Raw genomic sequence first — 19,497 nt, 5'->3', positions numbered from 1 at the left:
TTAGTTCATTCAGCACTGAAAAGTTATGTAAAACTAGCAGGCATTGGGGACCAATGCTAATCTGATTCTAGAAAAAAAGTAGTAAGTTTTTTCATTTAAACTTCCAACAAATTTAAGGATTACATTAGGGAAAAGAAACAGACTAAATTATCTACTTGTAGTTTGGGTTATTTTTGCTGTAAGTATTAAGCATTAATCTTGAACTCTTGCATAGTTTTACCTTGCAGCATTAGACAAGTCAAGGTGTTTCTGAACTTCCAGTAACACTTCTCGAAAGAAACGTAAACGTTTTTCCTCAAACTGCTGACACTGTTCAAATACCTGCTCCATATTTTCCATATATTGAGGAGTAGCATTATCCAATTCCTTCAGTGATTTTTCGTATTTTTCCTTTGTCTGTCGGAGGGGGAGAAAAGAAAAAGCTAGCAATTTTTCTTATCATTAGCCCACATGTTGAACTGATCCATTTAGCAATGGTCAAGCTCCAGACCAAGAGCTCCCAAACTCTGTTCTCCTTTTATGATCATGGCACCCATCTTGGATCATGATGAGAGTTATCTAACAAAATAGGAGGAAGGTTACAGAGACGTTCTAAACCATTTCACTGTCTTTTTAAAAGAAAGCATCACAAATATTTACATAATACTAAAGATTAAAAAAAAATTAAAAAGGGCCCACAAAAATCATAGCAGGCAGTCTTTCAAGTTACATGTCTCTGATATAAAGTCCTCTGAGCAATTTCAAAGTACTGTCTCCCCCTTCAGCAATTTATATAGTCCATTATGAGTCAAAAACAGGGCAAAAAAAAGGCCTATGAAAAAAGGTCTCTGAAAATAAATCACATGACCTGTGAACTCATTTAACATAGAACCTGAGATTCTAGATATTTACAAAAATAGTTCAGAGACATAAAGATCCCACCCAACATATATGAGCCTTCAAGACCACACATACACACACCAAAACCAAACAACATCCAAATACAGAAGAGCATCTCAAAGGAAAGATGTTATTTCAAAAAGGATTTTTCCTTTTCGAGAAAGATCTCTCATTAGCAGCCAGCTAAAGAAATAAATCAAACAGGGAAATAGAACAGAATTTCCACAAATGTACTTACCATTATTTAAATTGATATCAGCTTGGTTTCTTTAAAACATAGAAACAAAAACCCCCACAAAAAACCATGCTACAACACCACATTCTGCAGGCCAACTTTGGAAAGTTTAAATGTCATCAGCAAACTGACAAAGCAGCCTCTCAAACAAAACAACTCAAACTTCATTACCTTCTTCAATGAGTAATGAACTCTGTCCTGAAAGTTCCTTGCCTTACTCTGTTTCCTTGCCCGCTGAAAGGCAGGAAGTAGAGGTGGTATATAGCCACCTGAAGTAGAGGCAGTGTATATAATGTTCCCCCTCACACAGGAGCAACTTTGCAATGATGCATGCTTGGGAGAAAGCTCTACCTTCTGGAGTAGGGCCATACTGAAAATGAACCGCACAGCTCTCCACAGCACGTGGCACAAACCAAACACGCCCACCTTGTCTGCTACCCGTCCAAAAAAATAACGTAAACCAAGACACCTCACCACACATAAACCCCCCTTGAAATATGCACAAGCTGTATTTTCAAAAGACCACACATGAACACTATGCGAGTGTGCAGTATACCTTTAGTACATCTTGTTTACTTCTTTCTACTTTGTCTTGCAATTTCTTAAGCTGTTCAGGATTCAGGGCTGGATCTGCTTTGCTATTTGTTTCCCTGGATATAGCCAGTTTCTCCTCTTTGCAGGCTGCATGGTATGCTTTCTTTGCAGCTTCCACCTACAAAGAAAATTGCAATCTTTGCATCTGGTACAACTTATAAAACAACCATTAATTGACATTTAGCCTTATAACCATATTGCAGTGAAGGAAGTGTCGAGTTTTGTTTCAGGATAATTTTTTTTCTTTTTTTTTGGAAAACATTTATTTCAGGCCAAGTAACGAACAATGCACAAGGATCAATGTGAGGAAATTAATGAAGTACTTATGAATTTCAGCATTCTCTCACCATACAAGAAACTTGACTCCCACAGTTTAGAAAAATGCGCAAACAGGAAAGGTCTAGAGAAAGTCCCCAATAAAACATTTTGTCATGCTCACGTCCCCCTGCTCCCCTTCTTCTACAAACCTGTTTTAAGAACAACACTACATAACATGGGAAAAGCACCCAAAGATACTTTTTCCCTGGTTATTTTTTAAACGTAGCATAACATTCAAATGCAGGAAATCAGATACTGTTAAGATAATAGAAGATTAGTTTAAACACCACTTTCCCCCCAGATCTTCATTGAAGTCACCAAGATCAGAAGAGACCAACAGAAAGTATTTATTTTCAGAAGAGGACAGAAAGCAAGAGATCTTTTTGAGAAAGGAGGATCCAGCAGAGAAAGTAGGGAGTTTACTCCCCTATAGGAATTTCAGACATTAGGATATTGTAACACAGGATATCTAATACATAATCTACTGCTGTACCTCTTTCAGCTTTTTTGCCCAGGGTTTCTGAGCTTTCCTAAATCCATCTTCTGCTTCTTTGGTTTCCTTAAATCCTCCCATCATTTGCTTATGAAAGGCTTCCTTCTGCCAGTTCTTGATTTTTTCAAAGTCTTCATTCATCAGTGAACTTTTTACTTCTAGATGTAGTTCACTCACTTTTTCAGCTTCTGACATAAAAGCACACCAAGCCCTTTCTACTGTTCCATACTGTGGGCCTAAACACAACAGAAAGTGTCATTCTCAATAACCATCACCCACATGGAACTTTTATTCCCGAGAAACTACCTGGAGCTATCGACTCATATTTACTTTTAAACAGTAATTCCTAGACACCAATACAGATTTAAAACAGAACAGTTTCTTTTTTATGCAAATTTAAGAGTTTCACAGATTTTTAGACCAGAAGAAGCAAGAGCTTGGTCTCCTCCTTCCTGTACTGTGATTCTTCCAGTTATATCCCTAACTCTTCTTTGAACCGCTTCAATTTCTCAACATCCTTTTAAAAGCACACATAGCAGGAAATGTATTATACTGGGATTATGCAGAGCTACTTTAATACTGGTCTTCTGCCAGGCACTGCTGACCCCTATTATTCAAATATGTTTTTCAAACTGCATGCTCTATACCATCATTCATTTAGAAACAGCCAGTTCTCTAGAACTTAATCTTTTTGGCTACCTCAATCTAATTCAGTAAGAAACAAACAAGCTAGCAAAGGAGTAGCCTTTTTTTTTCTTTTTTAATTATGAAAAACTTGACCTTGTCACACTATTGAGCTTTTTAAAAAAATCCGCTATAGACTAAAAAGTACAGAATTTCTACTTTGCACTTACCAAAACAACGATTACTTAGAAAATATTTTTATCATTAAAAAGTTAAAAATTGGAAGACTGTACTTACCTTTTTCCACAAGCTGTTTCCATCTTTTTGCCCATTCTGTAAGCTGCTGAGCATAGACCTTCTCTATCCGTGCCCGTTCATGAATACAGTTCATGAGATCATTGCAAAGCCGGTGACCATCATCAATTCGCTTGACTGTCCGCTTGTAATTTCCAACCTATGAAGGAGACACACTTTGAAGTTTATCTTGCTTTCAGTTCCAAGCGTTTGCGTAGAAATTGCTAATTAACACAAATATCGAAGAGCAAGATGACCCACCAGTAGAAATTCCTCATTTGTAACATGCATTAATTTAAATCTTAATATATCACTGCTTTACCAAAGATACTGAGAGCAGGCTGAAAGATGTTCAACAAGATGTTGAAAGTCCCTTGCAACAAAGGCCACCAAGTTTTCCTGGAGAAAAAGCTACTCATTCTAAAAGCCAAAGCTAGCCAGAGGACAGAGTTTAGACAGTGAAGCAACACAACCACTACAAAAGCTGTATTTTATTAGTCCTGTAATGCCTGTATGAGTACAGTCATCGCAGCTGTTGTTAAGCAATTGCTCTGCACGATTACTACACTTGGCAATATTTTAGATAATCCAAGTCTGTAACACAAATGCATTATTTTCTTTTTCCATGCTTATGATAAAAGGACCTAATACCTTAACTTTAAGTTAATCGATTAATCTTTCTTTCAGCATTAGGGAAACGGTGCAGACGTACAAAGGAGCATTATGAAATCTACATCAAACCCAACAATAGAGGGTTTGTTTTTTAAAAGCTCAGTATGAAAAAATACAAGCACTGAACCTACAGCAAAGACTGTATGTGCCCTACCATTAAGTCTATGTTTCACTGCTGACAAAGTAGATTGCAACCCGTTCAAAACTGTACTGTGGAATTTAATGTGGAAAGATACTGACAGCACTATCAAGGAGATCCCATACCTGCTATTAACATGAAAACAAACTCTGCAAGGAGTTACCTCCATAGGTATTGGATGCACATGCTACGGAGGGAAGAGGATGCTATGCAGTGAACACCTATTCCTCTTTAGTCTACACCAGTATGGAACCACTGATCTATGTAATGGAAAATTAAAGTAAATAAATAAGTAAAAAGGCTGATTCTGCGGGCAGAGCAACATTTCCACTAATTTCAAGGTCAGTCAGGATGGCTTTTGTAAACATTAAACAAAGCATAAGAAAGAGCCCAGTTAAAAGAATTTGCACAGCCTATTAAGTCGCTGCCTTATCTGCCTAAGCTACCTGACTGAAAAAAGATTAGGAATAAGGCAGTATGCGGACATTCAAATGCTTAAAGTATGTTTCTTATTTTAACATTTAAACCAGATCCAATTCAGATCTGGAATACAAGAAACTATGCAACTTCTAGGTTCACATTTATTCAGAATTTTGTCAGGAGGTTTATATGCAAACCATCTGCTTCGGAATAGCTCCTCAAAGTACAAAGGGACACAGTTTTAAAAAGGAAAGTAAAATAAAACTGCATTGCATGGTAGAAAAATAAGTGACACTTTTTATCATTGACCAGGCAGATAAGTACAGGCATGACAAGCTGTAAAACTCCTGATAAGACTCCTTGTCAAAGCTGCAAGAAATCAAACCCACCAGTGACAGCACAATAACACCAGTTCTTTTAGACAACATCCTCAAAATACTCATTTGGGTTTGCATTGGATTTAGGCTCTATCCATTTTACAGACCAAAAACTTAGATAACCTCTAGCAGACACCTGAGTTGGCAGCCAATGATTTGTCTTTATCTTGGCCTCCCAAAATATCTTTTTTAACATTAAAATCACAATATAATTGATGATGACAAGCTACCCGCATCAGAAAGCGGCTGACAGTGCACAGATAGTCAATGTCTCCATGCCAAAACACCTTTCACCTATTAACAAGGTAGTAATTGGGTAAATAAAAAAAAATTTACTTAAAAAAAAATCGATCTTTCTTTTTCTTGAAAAACAAAAAGAGGACTAAATTCTAACAGCATGCACTAGAACTATCGTATTAAAACTATCATCATATTATCACGTACTAAAAGCATTAGAAAAACCAAGCGATTCAAAGAAAGCTTCCTAAATTATTTGCAATGGAGGAGCAAGTAATTTGCTTCCTCAAAAGTATTCCAGTTCTAGTTTGACAACCAAGAACTGTTAGAACTGGTTATGCTAACTTCATGCAACAACCAAAGGCTCTAAATTAGCATCATTTGTGTTTCTAGTTAAGCGCGCAGGGACTTGGGTCTCTATCAGGAACATTTCCTGTCATAAATTTGCACTAATAAATTAGCATTTTAAACGCTAATCCTGAATAGGAGATGGCTGCCTGATAGTATTTTTACTATTTTCATTTCGAGTTGCTCGAGCAAATCCTCAGCGTGTGGTAATAGCCAACAGTTGCCAAGCCTCAGGCAGAACTGAGCTCCCTGGTTATGGCCCACACAACTCGCCGTTCAGCAGCCTCCCGGTGCATTAGGGCACTCTCAATGAAGCGCATGGAAGGCAGAGACGAATCAACCACCTTATTCCAGACCATCTCCCATGGCACAGGAAACTAAAGGAACTGGCACAGGTGAGAACAAATATAAGGAAAAAATAGGCTAAAACACTAACAAATATAACCTTGAATTCCAAAGAATGTCTCGTATACTAAAAGTTTCAAACTTAAAAAACAAAAAACCCACACAGAGCACAGCACACACACACATACACACAAAAATAGTCTTGCTTTGAAGTGTTGTTTCAAAAGTCGTATTACATATCACATTCCCTATCATATTCAAAGTTTACATCCCGTGACGACTACTAGAATCTTGGAAATTCAGCATTTCTTCCACAATTAGCTTCATGACACACATGAGAACATGAGTTATAAATCTGGCAGTTAACGTATTTAAAAAGTCTAACGGCTTATTAGCTCCTATCTAAAAAACAGGAAGTATCAGTCTAGCTTTTTTTTTTTTTTTTTCCCCTCCTCTTTTTTTAATCCAGGAAATAAGCTTTCATCCTAAATAAACCAAGTTCCTCAAGCAGGCATTTTAATAGCTATTTATAATTGTTTCATACTAAATTTACAAACGGTTCACATCAAGTTTAAGTATTTGCTTGAGTCACGCTGCCGGTGCTGTAGGTCACCAGTTCTCAGACTTTCCAGACCAAGGTGCCCTATTCCGATAAGAGCCCCGGCCTCCCAGGGAACAAGACGTGTAACACAAGAAACTCTCTGCTGTCTCCAGAGCGCCAGGTGCTCCAAGTGTGGAGCTCCAAGTGCTGCTTGTTGTAAGCAGCCGCTTTACAGTGCCCTCTGCTCCTTACCAGCCTTGCTGGTTTTCTTGGTGCGTGCACCCAGGCACCCTGCGCAGATGTACCAACTTCCACTTTGAATGCACAGTTTACTCCCCTTAGGCACCCCTCCTCCCCCAGCAGTCTTAAGAGAGGAGGATGAGGAGCATCAGCATCCGAAGAAGGATTGCAGCACAGAAGAGACATACAGGTGTCTAAGGGAGGCACCAGTGGAAGAAAACAAATGTCTCCCCAGTCCTCATGGAGGATTAGGAGAGGACCTGGAAAGGAACAGGCCAGTTGGCCCCACCTCCATCCTGGAAAGCTGATGGAAGCAGCTCATCCCAGATCCTACTTCCAGGCACATGAAGGTCAAGAAGGCATTGGGCAGTAGCCAGCAGGGATTCCCAAGGAGAAATCGTGCTTAGCCAACCCCATTGCTTTCTGCAAAGGGAAGCCTGGCTGCGTAAATGAAGGGGGGGAGTTGGGGAACAGTCGATGCGGTTTCCCTCAACTTCAGCAAGACTTTCCACACAGACTCCCAGGCCATCCTCAGAAGCAGGGTGATGAAGTGTGGAATAGATAAAGAGTGATGTGGACTGAGAAGTGGCTGAATGGCAGAAACCAAAGTCCACTGGGAGGCCAGTCACTAACAATATAGTCCAGGGGGCAACAAGGGGCCCAATCCTGTTCAACTTGGTCACCACGGACCTGGGTAGACAGCACCCTCAGCAGCACTGCCAACCACCAAGAACTGGAAGGAGAGGCTGATACACCAGACCCTCAATGGCCTGCAGAAACAGGGAGTTGAGGAACCCCATGAGGTTAAATAAAGGGAAGGACAGAGTCCTGCTGAGAAAGCTGAGCAAGGAATAGGTTCAGTTTAAAGAAAAGGCTTGGGGCATGGGGATTTTAGATGTGTGCATAAATATTGGGAGATTGTAACAGGATGGGGCCCAAGTTGTCTTCAGTTGTCTGGGCAGTAGCCAGCAGGGATTCTCTTCAGTGGTGCCCAGGGAGGGCATGAGACAACAGCAGGCACAAACTGAAATAGAGGAAGCTCCATGCGAATGCTAATAAGAAAACAACTTTTTTTAAACTGTGAGGGGATGCCTGAGCCCTAAGACCAAGCTGCCTAGAGAGGTTGTGTAGCTTCCACCCTTAGAGATGGTCAACTGCATCTGGACACAGTGCTGGGCACCCTGGTATATAGGTGACCCTGTGAGCAAAGCAGTTGGGCTAGATGACCTCCAAAGGCCCCTCCCGACCTCAACTGCTCTGTGATTTCTGTGAAAGAAAGGGCATGCAAGGCACAGACCAGCTAGAGCTGCTCATGGTTGAAGTTTCACGAGAACTTGCTTACAATGATATCTTCCTGCTGCAGCTTAGCCCAAATCAGCACCTTTATGATCCCCCACCCCCCTTTCCTTATTTTGCATCTGAATCTCAGTCTAAAACCCAGAATGAGTGCTGGCTTTCAGCTCCTTTTCTGTTTTCCAAGAATCCCTTCCTTCTTGTTTCTTGTCTGTAGCCTTGCGTTCAACTCTGCTGAAGCCTCCATGACATGACAAGTCTCTTTTTGTAGGTGAAGCCCACAGGACAGGGCAATAGCAAAGAATGTGCAGCAGATAAGAGCTCCGGGATACAAGACACCCAAGCAGGACACGTCAAGAGCAGAATCAGTCTTGGGAAGACAGAATTGGGTGAAGGTGACAAGTGTCTCGAGCAAGATTGAGCAGGACACACAAACCCTTTCTCCTAAGCGCTTCAGGCCAACTGCAAGGCAGGATGCTGCATCAGACCTTGTCCTACTTGAGAAAAATTAAGGCATTATTGGTAATTGCACATTACTAGATGCAGGACAAGATGAAACCAAGTAGAAACATTTGCCTATGAGCAACCAAATGTAACTAATTCCAATGTGCCACAGCACAGTATAAAATACATTTTTATTTTCCCTGTGAGAATGTGTTCCCATATTCAGAGTGCTGAGCACCCTAACCAACAGCAGCAGTCCCAACGGTAGGCAGGTTTGAAATTGATATTGTTTTTATATAACATTAATTTTCAGACTCAAATATTTTATAGAAGACCATAATGATTAAATGTAACTAAAGAAATTTAAAATTGAATTTACAAAGCTGTACACAAAGTACAAAGTCCGGTAAAATTGTTTAAAAGATCTTCAAGGCTGCTAAATTGATTTAATTACTACAGTGAAAACAACTGTCAGAAATGGCATTTAAAGTTATAGACGCTACAATAGCAATGTTTTGAAAAGGAAGTACATTCTGCCACCTTAGGTGATAGCAGAATTCCTCTAGGTGTAAGACAGTACTCCTACACAAGGTATTTAAGCAATACAGAGTATTGCAAGTATAGGAAGAAATCCAATATTCTAGATATGAGCTTCAGAAAATGTAGGAAAGTTAAAACTTAATTGAAAAACAGTATAAAAACCACTGTGTGGAATCTGAATTCGGGAACTAATATATTGTTTGATGTAAGCCTCAGATGTCTTCACTTTCTGAAGTAAACCACAAATATTCTGCCTTATTTCCCCTCCTCCCACCCCCAAGAAGTATTTGATCTAAAACATAAAGTGATAAATTCTATTATTATTCTGTTATTTCAGTCAGAGCTGCTTTTACATAGGGCCAAGAATTTACCCTGCAATTTTCAGCTTTCTGGTTTAACACCGTTTATTTGTATGTGAACATATAATTTCAGTAGTTTGAAAGTAACTTTCTGATCATTTTGAGTCTGTTAGGTTCCTTGCTGTTACACAGATTTATAGGACAAGTATTTCTGCACCATGCAAATAAAACATTTATTGAGAAGTAGTCGTATTAACACTGTCAATGCCTTTACAATTTCAAGAATAGCAAAATATATTTAACACATAAGACACTTAAAACTGTATCATGCTATTATTTGCATCAAATGATTTTGAACCGATTTGCACAAGTCTAAAAAAGACATTTTATTACATGAAATCAAACTAAGTTTCTGCTCACCCTTAGCTGCCAAAAACACTTTGAAAGTAATGAAGAGTTTGTTTTCTTCAATACTCTATTATAAAGGCCACTTTCTTGATTCAGCTATATTGCTCCTCCCTGCTGTTTCATACAGTCAATGACCAGCAGCTTCTCCTTTTCCACTGTAAAAAAATACTTAACTTTGCTACAAATAAAACAGCAACTGATCCAGTTTTACCCCATTAATCTCTTATAGGCCCTGCAGATGCCTTCAGATCTCCATTCTGCTTTCCTGTTCCAAAAAAGAGCTTCCAAAAAAAAAATCCTCCACATTTTAATGTTTCTTAACATGTATGACAACAGTCAAGCAGTCTTCTCAAATCTTTGCTCCAAGTTGAGATTTAAAGACTCCTTAATAACCACAGAAACACAGTGATCAGGTACTTTGCACAGTTTAGTCAGCAGCCCAGGCATCCTTCGCTTGTGACCACTTGGGCACTAATGCAGCCAAGTTCCGCCACTGATGCAACACTCAAGTGGAGCATTTGATAGCTTGCAACCTCCTTGTTTTAATTTTCACAGCACTTAAGGCAGAAGGAGAGCATTTATCCATTCCTGCTCCTTTTCCTCAACAATAAAAGTTTATTATTATTATTATTCATATATTTGCATAAAAGAGTATAAAGACTTGGTTTTTTTTTCCCCTGGTACACTGATTGAAAATTAAGAGCGATTTAATTGATTAGTGCCACAGAAAGTAGCAAATATTTAACTTTTGCTAAACTCCAGTCAATTCATTCTGGTGGTATGTCCTAGTATTTGTTATAACCACAAATACTGCAGGAGTTGCAAATGCCTGAAGTAAGATTTGATGTTAATTCTTTTTTTCATGCTTGCCTATCTTAAAACTATTCAGCCTTTATGCACTGGAATCATTTGAAAGAAATTAGGTTGCCTTATCTCAGAATTCAGCATAATGTACAACAGCTTTTACTGGCAAATATTTCCAGCATAAAATGCATAATAAAGAGGTTTGAAGGCTTCTAGTCAAAGCAAAATGTACTAGTGACCAATAGGAAGAGCTCTCATTTTCCTCCCTGTTCCATCCAGCCACAGATACGGTTTGTTTCTAGTTTATCCTGAAAAGCTCTTAAAGCCACAAAATGTACAAGCTTGCCACTAAAAAAATACATGGCAAAATAAATGGAAAACATTACTTTGCTTGGTGGTAGAGGAAAGCTAGAAGGAAGGTTTGTCCAAGGAGCATCCCAGATTAGCTGCCTCAGCTACTCTCCATGGTGCCCTGGTTTGGGAGGCTGGTGCTTTTGGGGAGGATGGTGATTGCAGAAAGGTCAGATTTGGTCCACCCATATTAGACAGAGAACCTACCAGCCTTTACTGAGATAATTGAAAGTCTTCTCTGACCAGTGGGTATCCCAAAAAACACTTCAAAACACAGTGAACAGCAATGTGCTGAGCACCTCAAAATGCACCTGCACAATAGATGGGGAGGTTTCCACATTGGTCATGCTGGCAGAAAATAAGGAAGAGTAAGGACTCTCACGTAAGATAAGCAGCACAGTCTGGGAGGGATCTCTAGCTCATGAAAGAGATGAAGTATTTTCACAGGCAGAGCAGCTGCTCGTTTGGATGTCTCACCTTTGCAAGATACAGTATGCGTGCATTTCCACTTTGATCTCTAGGAAAGCTTACTCATCACCTTTCCTCCTTTCAAGCTGACTCACGGAGCAGCAGCATTGGCCTCAGCTTGCTCAAGGCATTATTATTTTAATATGACCATAACAGGGATTAGCAAGCAAAAGATCAGGCTTGATTAACAAAACTGGCTTTCCGCTTGCTCGTATACCGAACTTTTATGTCAATTCCAGTATTAATTTAGTAAAACAAGGCCAATAGGATTGCCCATTTCTTGTTTTTTACTAGCAAATTTTAGCACAAAGTTGAAGCAAAACAGGTTTGCCACAGTCTACCTGGATGCAAGAAAGTGGCATGAATGATTACAGCAAACTTCAGTGTACTTAGTCATGGAAGTGCTGAGAGGCCCTGTGACACATAGGGAAAAAAATCTGTAGTCTATCAAATTAAACACTAGGCCTCAACTTTTTTTTTTTTTTTCCTTTTTCTTTTTTTCTTTTAGGAAAAGTTGCTGCCACATTTGTAGTTCAAGCAGCCAAAAGCTTGGGCTTTTGAATTCTCCTCACCACTGGCACTCAGCAGGTCATCCTGCTCTGGGCTGTCAGCAGGAGCCTTTGATTACACCAAGGAAGGTGCCCTTGCCAGCTGGGTAGAGCAGATGACGGAACTCCTTCTCAGAGCGTATCAGCAAAGTTCTTCTGTGTTAAAGATCTGTATCCGGAGAGAGCTGTGCGCTTAGCTGAACACATCAAAGTTCACTGAAGTTTGTTAGATGAAGAATGAAAATGAGACTGCTGGTTCTTAGGTAAATCAGGGCACTGTTACACCTGAAACTTTAATGCATTCCTCCATTACTGTCACAATTATCTTTCAGAAGGTCCTTTTTGATGTTGTTTATAATCCCTGGCAAGGAATTATGTCTAAATAAACTTCATGAAAACGGTCAGGCATTTCTCTCGGCCTCATCAAATATGTCATGATGGTGAACACCAACATCAATTAGAGAAAAAAACTGTCGGGATTTCTTATCCCACTAGAACATGAGTCTAAACTACAGCTAAAAATTTAACTAAACCCTGAAAAAAATAATTCTCAGTTTGTATAGCTGTGAAAACTGCTTCTGCCTCTGTTTCAGGCTAAAAGAGTATGTATTCTTGAAAGCCTGTTTTTTTCAATTATATCAGCTGGTCTGATAAAAAGACTACTACTCTCCAAACCTTGCACTACCCATGTCCTTAGACCATCATAGCTACAGAAAGGCTACCCTTAAAAAGGCAAATCAAAACAGGAACTTCTCTGTAGTTCTGGTTCAACATGACGAGTATTTCCTAGCCACAACATGGTCGATGAACTTGATTACTTACTGCAAAGGTACTGCTACCAGAGATACCAGTTTTTGAAAGAAACTAACTGCTATTCATAATGGATTTCAAGCACTGATCTTGAGACACTCAATTCACAATGGAAAATGAACTGGAAGTGTTTGTGTTGATAGCACTGATACTGTCATCTAATCAAAAAAAAAAAAAAAAAAAAAAAAAAAAAAAAAACACTTCATTGCTAAACTGCTCTGCACTGAACTCCTTGGTCAGTGTACGCCTACATGCAGAGGCAGCAAGTTTAAGAGCAAGAAGTTTGTAGCAGGTGGTTGCAAAGTACTAGTCACACTCTTAATGGGATCAAACTGCCAGGAGTCAGCTTTGTAATAAGGAACCCTAACGAAAGGGCACTTCCTGAGCCAGAGGGGTGACATGAACAAGGGAGAGTGTTCTAGTTCCCAAAGGTATGAAAGGCTCCCTTCGAAGGCAATGGTGAAAGTTTTGAAGGTGGTTTATTACCATTTTAGTAAGAACAGCTCTTACTAAAAGCTCAACAAAAAAGCATTCAAGATCAGTGCGACACTTCAAAAAGTACAGTGAGCTTAAATATTAAGAGCTTATTTCACAGTAAGTTCTTAAGATAGGTCCCACACTCGGACACCTCACTATCCCAAATGCCTCTCGAGATGTGCTTTGTAGCCAAAGGTAAATAAACGCGAGCTATTTTGGTACCTAAGGAAAGAACAAAAGCTAAGGCACTGTGAGACTGTGTCTTCTGTGCCAAGGCCAAGTTTGAACACATTCACTGCTTTCAGCTGTGGCAGTAACACACAGGAAGGCAGCTTTTAACAAACTGCAGGATGAATCTAAAAACAAACAAAACACCCAGCAAGTCCAATACCTTTAGAAACTTCTAACCAAAGAGAAAGAGTGCAAATGACAAGTCTGTTGTAATGGCACAACTTCCAAGTTGCTTTCAAATTCTTTAATTCTTGCTATCCAAGGCTGAGGGCAGCATTCCAGAGACACTGCTTCTTCTCCAAATCAGATGAAGAAAAAAAGAAAGTCTAGTTATCCAGTTTATGAAAGATTAAAATCAGAAAGCAAAGTGGCAACCTGCAGAAATGAAACAACTGATTCAGACAATATCGAAAAGAAGCCAGTTTTAGTTTAAAAATGAAAGGAGTTTTTATTCGGAAAAATGGATCCAAACCGGGAGCAATAATTAAATGGAGCTATAGGTAATAAGTTCTATATGCAGGAGCAAAACCCTCTCTCATTAGCTCCTGAGCTTGAGTAATTTCTGTTCTGCTGTTTTGTTGAGCGTCTCTGTCAAGCAGCGAGGTTTAAAGTCGAATGGTAGATTATGCCAAGGTACCGCCTGGCCTAGGCTAACTGCCACGCAAGCTTAATCATTTACTCGAGAAGTTCCAAGACAGCTCATCAGAAGCATTTACAAATCCAAGCACATTCCAGCCTAGCACGAGGAACACATGCCCTATTGCAATCACCCTCTCAAATGCATACAGGTAGGGTGCACAGGTCATAAACTCTTTCCAGAAGAAAGCAAACATCCAAAAGTTTCTCTATGAAAGCTACACTGCAACAGAGCACTGCTTTTACCGCTCACCCTTATGTTTTGTGTTACTTCAAGCATTTTGTGCATTGGAAGAATAATAATAAAAAATCTTCACTGTCGCATGACACTGCACACAACCAGGTTTATGGACCTCACATCAGTTCCATATAATTCGTAATTGTCACTATCACAGGGTACTGGTAAGGATATCACTCTTAAACAGTTTAAGAGTCAGTAACAAGGTGTCTTAAGTGTCAGAGTAAAACCCCTGTTCAGCTTGATTCATCTCAGTTATTTCCACCAAGAGAAGTGTTTATCTTGGAGAGGTTTGCAAACTGGTTTATTCCCTGATCACGTTATTTGGGCTTCTACTAAATCACCAAGTACAGCACTTATGCTGTATGCGGAAGGTCAGCAAAGGGTGTTACTATATCAATCCTTCCTGTTCATCGGTTAGCGTTACTGTAGAACATTTATCATGTTATTTATACCACAGTATTCACTTGCATTATTAAGTTCAAAGTATTTTAGTGTACCCATAAGAGCCCCATCTCTGCAGAATGCCAGCCAGTTCCTGTCACCTCCTCTAACTGCTTGTGCAGTTACATGGAGATTTACACGTAGCTATTGTGGCTTTACGGTTGTCCATATAATACCCTGTAATACTCGCCAGCATAACTTCCTATACCTGCTGATATCTCTAACTAAACCCATTTCTTACTGTTTTTGTACATAAATGCACCAGTAGCGATATTTTAAGTTCTGGCCAACTGCAAAGCTTCTATGGTCTTCTCCCTTTTTCTATCCAGATTTTCCTCAAGTAGCACTTTTACTTTCAATACATGTAAAGCCTTTACTACTTTTCTAAAAGAGTGACAAAAGTCTTTACATCCACAGTAACAAGTCAGGCATCTTTATATTTTAAAGAAGCAGAACTGGTAGCCACAAAGGCTCTAAAGTGCCCCATTTTGCCTCAAGAGCCTCCTAGTACAAAGCAGAGGAAGAGCAAAACTAGTATTTTCCTGCATAATTCAGTAATTTACACTCCAAGATTCAGTAATCCACTTTTTTTTGCTCAGCTATCAAAATTCTAGCAGAATAAAATACAAGATTTTCAAGTATGGTGATCAATTACACAGAGAGTCCAATTTTGCTATTACAGAGTTCTTGCTTTGAACATCCTTATAGTTGCTTCAATGATAAAAACCACTAACTATGATGCTCACGACTCCTTTTTTGCTGTAGCCAAACCTTGTCTTACTCACTAAGCAGAGCAAAGATGGTCTCTTAAGACCTTTAGTAAATCAAACTATTCCATTGGATTATAATCGCATCTTCAATTTCCATGACTACTTTAACCATTTTTAGCAAATTATTAGCTAAATATGAGATAACCATTGATGACAATTGTGCTCTTTGAACAACATGCCTAGCTGTTCCACTCTGTTTGCCATCTCTCATACGAATATACTTTATCAACCCAGAAAGCTAAATTAAAGTGGCCTAAAAATTATTCAATCTTTATTCCTCATGATCATTTTAGCATAGCATAGTTTTCTTAATGTGTACCCACAGTGAAAATAATTAATCAAGCAAGGAAAGACTGCATGACAAGGATTGTCATATCAAAGTTCAACTTTCTTATCCAAGGATAAATAACTTCAGTAGGCTAATATAAGGGTAAGCAACAAACTGCAATCATCATCTCTTAGAAGGCATACATAGAAAAAGGCAAGGAAGTTGAATAAGATGCAATGTTTTATATATAAAAATGTCATCAACAGCACAAACATGAGAAACATTAAACCTACCTGTAATGAGCATCCAATTCCTTTAAACTATGCTTTGTAAGCACCCCAGCTTCAGCTAATTGTTAATTCTTTACTACTATTGTTACTATTGTATATCCTTTACTACTATTGTATACTGTTGTTAATCCTTTTTGTTTGATTCTTTAATATTAAAAACTTGAGTTCATATTTTTTCAAGCACAGTGTTACTGGGTTTACAGAATGCCCATTCCAAAATTCATCTCATTTTTATGCTTCCTGACCTGGTTATGTGAAGGAAGATAACAGCTTGGTAGAGCACAGTCAGCCAGCAGAGTCATGTTCTCCTGGCAAGAACACTATGGCCAACGGATAACAAAAAAATTCCAATTAGCCCAGGAGTTTTCTTCCCTAACAGCCTCTTTATTTTTCTTTGACACATTCCTACCAAGGAGGCCTGCACACAAAGCTGTCTCAGCATAAAATCCAAAAACAACAGAACAATTTAGACTGGAGGTAACCTGGGGAAACTATCTAGTCCAGCCTCCTGCTCAAGGCAGGTCCAGTTAGAACAGGTTGCTCAGGCCCGTGCATAGTTGACTGATACCTCCAAGGACAGAGATCCCCAAACCTTCACAGTCTTACTTCAGAGTCCCCTTGCAGCAAAAGCATTATAGAGGCTTATAATCCCATAAACTTAACACCAAAACATGCCCTTTAATTAGGAAAAAAAAAAAAAAAATCATCGCAAGTCTCCCAGTAAAATGGTAGCTTCTGTTTAAAAAAGACCTAACCAATGCCAGTTAGACTCTTAGATATTTTATGAAAAATAATGGGAGATCTGTGAAACCACCCTACACCTGCCCATGCAGGTTGAAGGAGGCCCATAAAAGTTTTCATTTAAAAGGAAATATAATACAGTCAGGTCAAAGCTAAGTCAGCTAATAACAACTGCTCCAATAATGAATCATTCAAACACTTTCCTCCTAACCATTTTCACATGGTCCCCGGCCACGGTAGGGATTTGCATCACTGAATATGGTGCAATCAGCAGCACACTTCGTTATCTCCAGTCACGTCAGCATTGACACAAGCTTTTATATTTTTTGCAGTATCGATTTCTCTGTAATATGCTTTCTGCTTTACCAAGTTCATTCTTTTAAAGGCATAATCAAACTACTTTATCTAGACATTTGAAAAGCATCAGACTCGCACACTACCTTACATTCCTAACTCAGGTACATTAATAGCAGCTTTTAACCAGTTTAAGATTCTCCATGCAGTTTATCCCATGGGTAACTCAAAGTTTCTCTCCCCTGGCCCCATCCACTTTCAGCAGTAAGAAGTGACAAAGGTTCAATTCGGAATTGCATACCCTACCAAAATAAATGGTCCTTGAGCTTGTGCCACCTAAAAAGCCTCGAAAGAACTGGGCCAAACATAAAAGGTCATATCTACCCTGAAGGCAATTTCTGCAGATCAGAATAATCACATGCTTCTTATACCGCTGCTGTCTCCACAGTTCACTGTGCATAAAAATCTTTTTTTAATACAGAGATCAAAATATAAAAATATTGTTAAAATGCAAAACCAACAAAAGCATTCAAGTTACCTCCCAGAAGCTATCGCTAGAAACTTCTACTCCAACGGAATCATCGTATGACCCAGACATTTCTATGTATGAAGAGCTTGTAAATATTCAGTGTTTAAACACCAGTTCTTCAGAATCTGTAAAAAAGATTAAAAAAAGCCTATGAGCATTTGTAATCAAAAACAGTTATGAGAAATGCAATAAGACAATTTTGTTAAATTCTTGGATGTCTAGGGATGGCAAATAAAAAACAGTAATAACCACACTGGGCCTTCAGTAAGCATTTTAAGCAGAACTCTGTTCTCCAGTGCAAAGCTCTCAGCCCTTAGACAGCATTTATCTTGCCCAGAAATTGTTTAATACATTTTTCTCTGTCAAATTTCACTGCACTCTTGAATTCATTTTCCTAGAGAATTTACTATTAGAAGCAAAGGAAGAGATTCAGCAATGTGACTCCTAAGTCCTAGCTGTAGGGTTCTTTCCCACTTCAAAGCATTCTCTAAGAGGCAATCAGCTGACCTTCACTACTGATAAAACCACCTCCACTGCTTGCAATTACTTTTTTTGCTAGATAGCACATATGAAGTGAAATGACATGAGATCCACTGGAAATATACAAGGCCAGGAACAGCTGTGGATTAAAAAGAACAAACTCGGAGGAAAAACAGTGAGATTTCTATAGGAATTTTAAATTCAGTGATCTAGTTGAACATTGGAAGAATGCAATATCCACAAAAAGCAAATAGCGCTTTCTCTCTCAGCAACAATGTAAAGCTGAAGTTGCATGTGTATATGGCAGGGCACACAAAAACAGCCTCTGCCCCAGAAGATTTAATATGCAGTGAAGATATCCCAGCTCAGCACCAGTTATCTCGCCCAGTCACCTGTGACTAGATCTCTTACTGGGGCAGTCAAATGACATGTTAAGTATTTGTTTGTCAACTCACCTCTGCTGATTTTAGCAAAACAAAGAATATACTCTAAATGGTGGTATGAAGCACCTATTCCAAAGGTACCAAGGCAAATGTGATTGCTTCTGTGACAGAAAGCTTCTTTTCAGGTGACATCTACTTTCTCTCCAAGCTTACACTCTCACACCTGGGTTAACTGCATTTGTGACATGCTTATGTCATCTGGGCGTTTTTCTTTTAAAAACTAAAAAAGTTAAAAACTCCAAATACTAATCTTTAATAAATGTAATCCTTTAAGCTGATAGGGTGTTCTCACATAGACAAAGGATCTATCCTCATGTAAAGAGCCTGTTTGTTAATAACACTCCAAAAATTCCAAGGTCACTCTACACTAACATTTAGTGATAAGCATCAAAAACAGCATTGAGGGCAAAATCCGTGAAACCACAAAAACCTCCCCCTTCCCCCAACACACACATGCAAAATCCCTGCCCATCCTCCACAGGTAGCAGATCAAGTTCTCCTGTTTAGATTGCCAACAACTACTACCTGAGCTAAACAAAATTTACAAACAGGGGATCCTTGAGCTTGAACTTCACAAGAGGCTTAATCTAGCTGTATCATACTGACCCAGGGACAGTGCTATGAGCTAAGACCAGCACTCACTGCTGCCTACATCCCAAATACCCAGAAAGGAGGAATCTGCATGTTCTGGGTGTACCTGGACAAAAACGCAGGAGCTAGCAGTGCAGGAAACTCACTCGGAGCTCTCCTCTCCTGGGGCATATATCTTAATCAGTGCACTACAAGGTGAAGCTCCATCCCTCTTTCACCCTAAGAATTTTGCTTCTCTTAAGGCAGTAATGGAACTTCAAAGGGAGTGGAGAATGGAGACAAACCTCATCTTGTGCTAACAACCCAGTGCTTAATGCTGCTGAAAAAACCTTGGTCAATGAGGA

General features: G+C 39.2%; 1 protein-coding gene across 2 annotated transcripts in view; it reads right to left on the bottom strand.

The window, feature by feature from the left end:
* PACSIN2 (protein kinase C and casein kinase substrate in neurons 2) overlaps positions 1-19,497 on the bottom strand; it is a 52,351-nt gene that overhangs the window by 6,573 nt on the left and 26,281 nt on the right. For both annotated transcript variants that reach the window (XM_088525630.1, XM_088525631.1), the window contains exons 2-6: positions 17,649-17,764; positions 3,441-3,597; positions 2,520-2,755; positions 1,671-1,826; positions 221-396 (exon numbers count right to left, since the gene is read on the bottom strand). In XM_088525630.1, coding sequence (XP_088381756.1) covers positions 221-396; positions 1,671-1,826; positions 2,520-2,755; positions 3,441-3,597; positions 17,649-17,708 — 785 coding nt within the window. In that variant the 5' untranslated portion in view covers positions 17,709-17,764. The remainder of the gene's footprint in view (positions 1-220; positions 397-1,670; positions 1,827-2,519; positions 2,756-3,440; positions 3,598-17,648; positions 17,765-19,497) is intronic.

This window comes from Tinamus guttatus, unplaced genomic scaffold (genome assembly GCF_059628265.1).
Source record: "Tinamus guttatus ecotype Peru unplaced genomic scaffold, ASM5962826v1 Tinamus_guttatus_pri_ptg000229l, whole genome shotgun sequence".
Lineage (NCBI taxonomy): Eukaryota > Metazoa > Chordata > Aves > Tinamiformes > Tinamidae > Tinamus > Tinamus guttatus.
The sequence above is the reverse complement of the archived record's forward strand: the minus strand, read 5'-3'. Positions and strand labels throughout refer to the sequence as shown.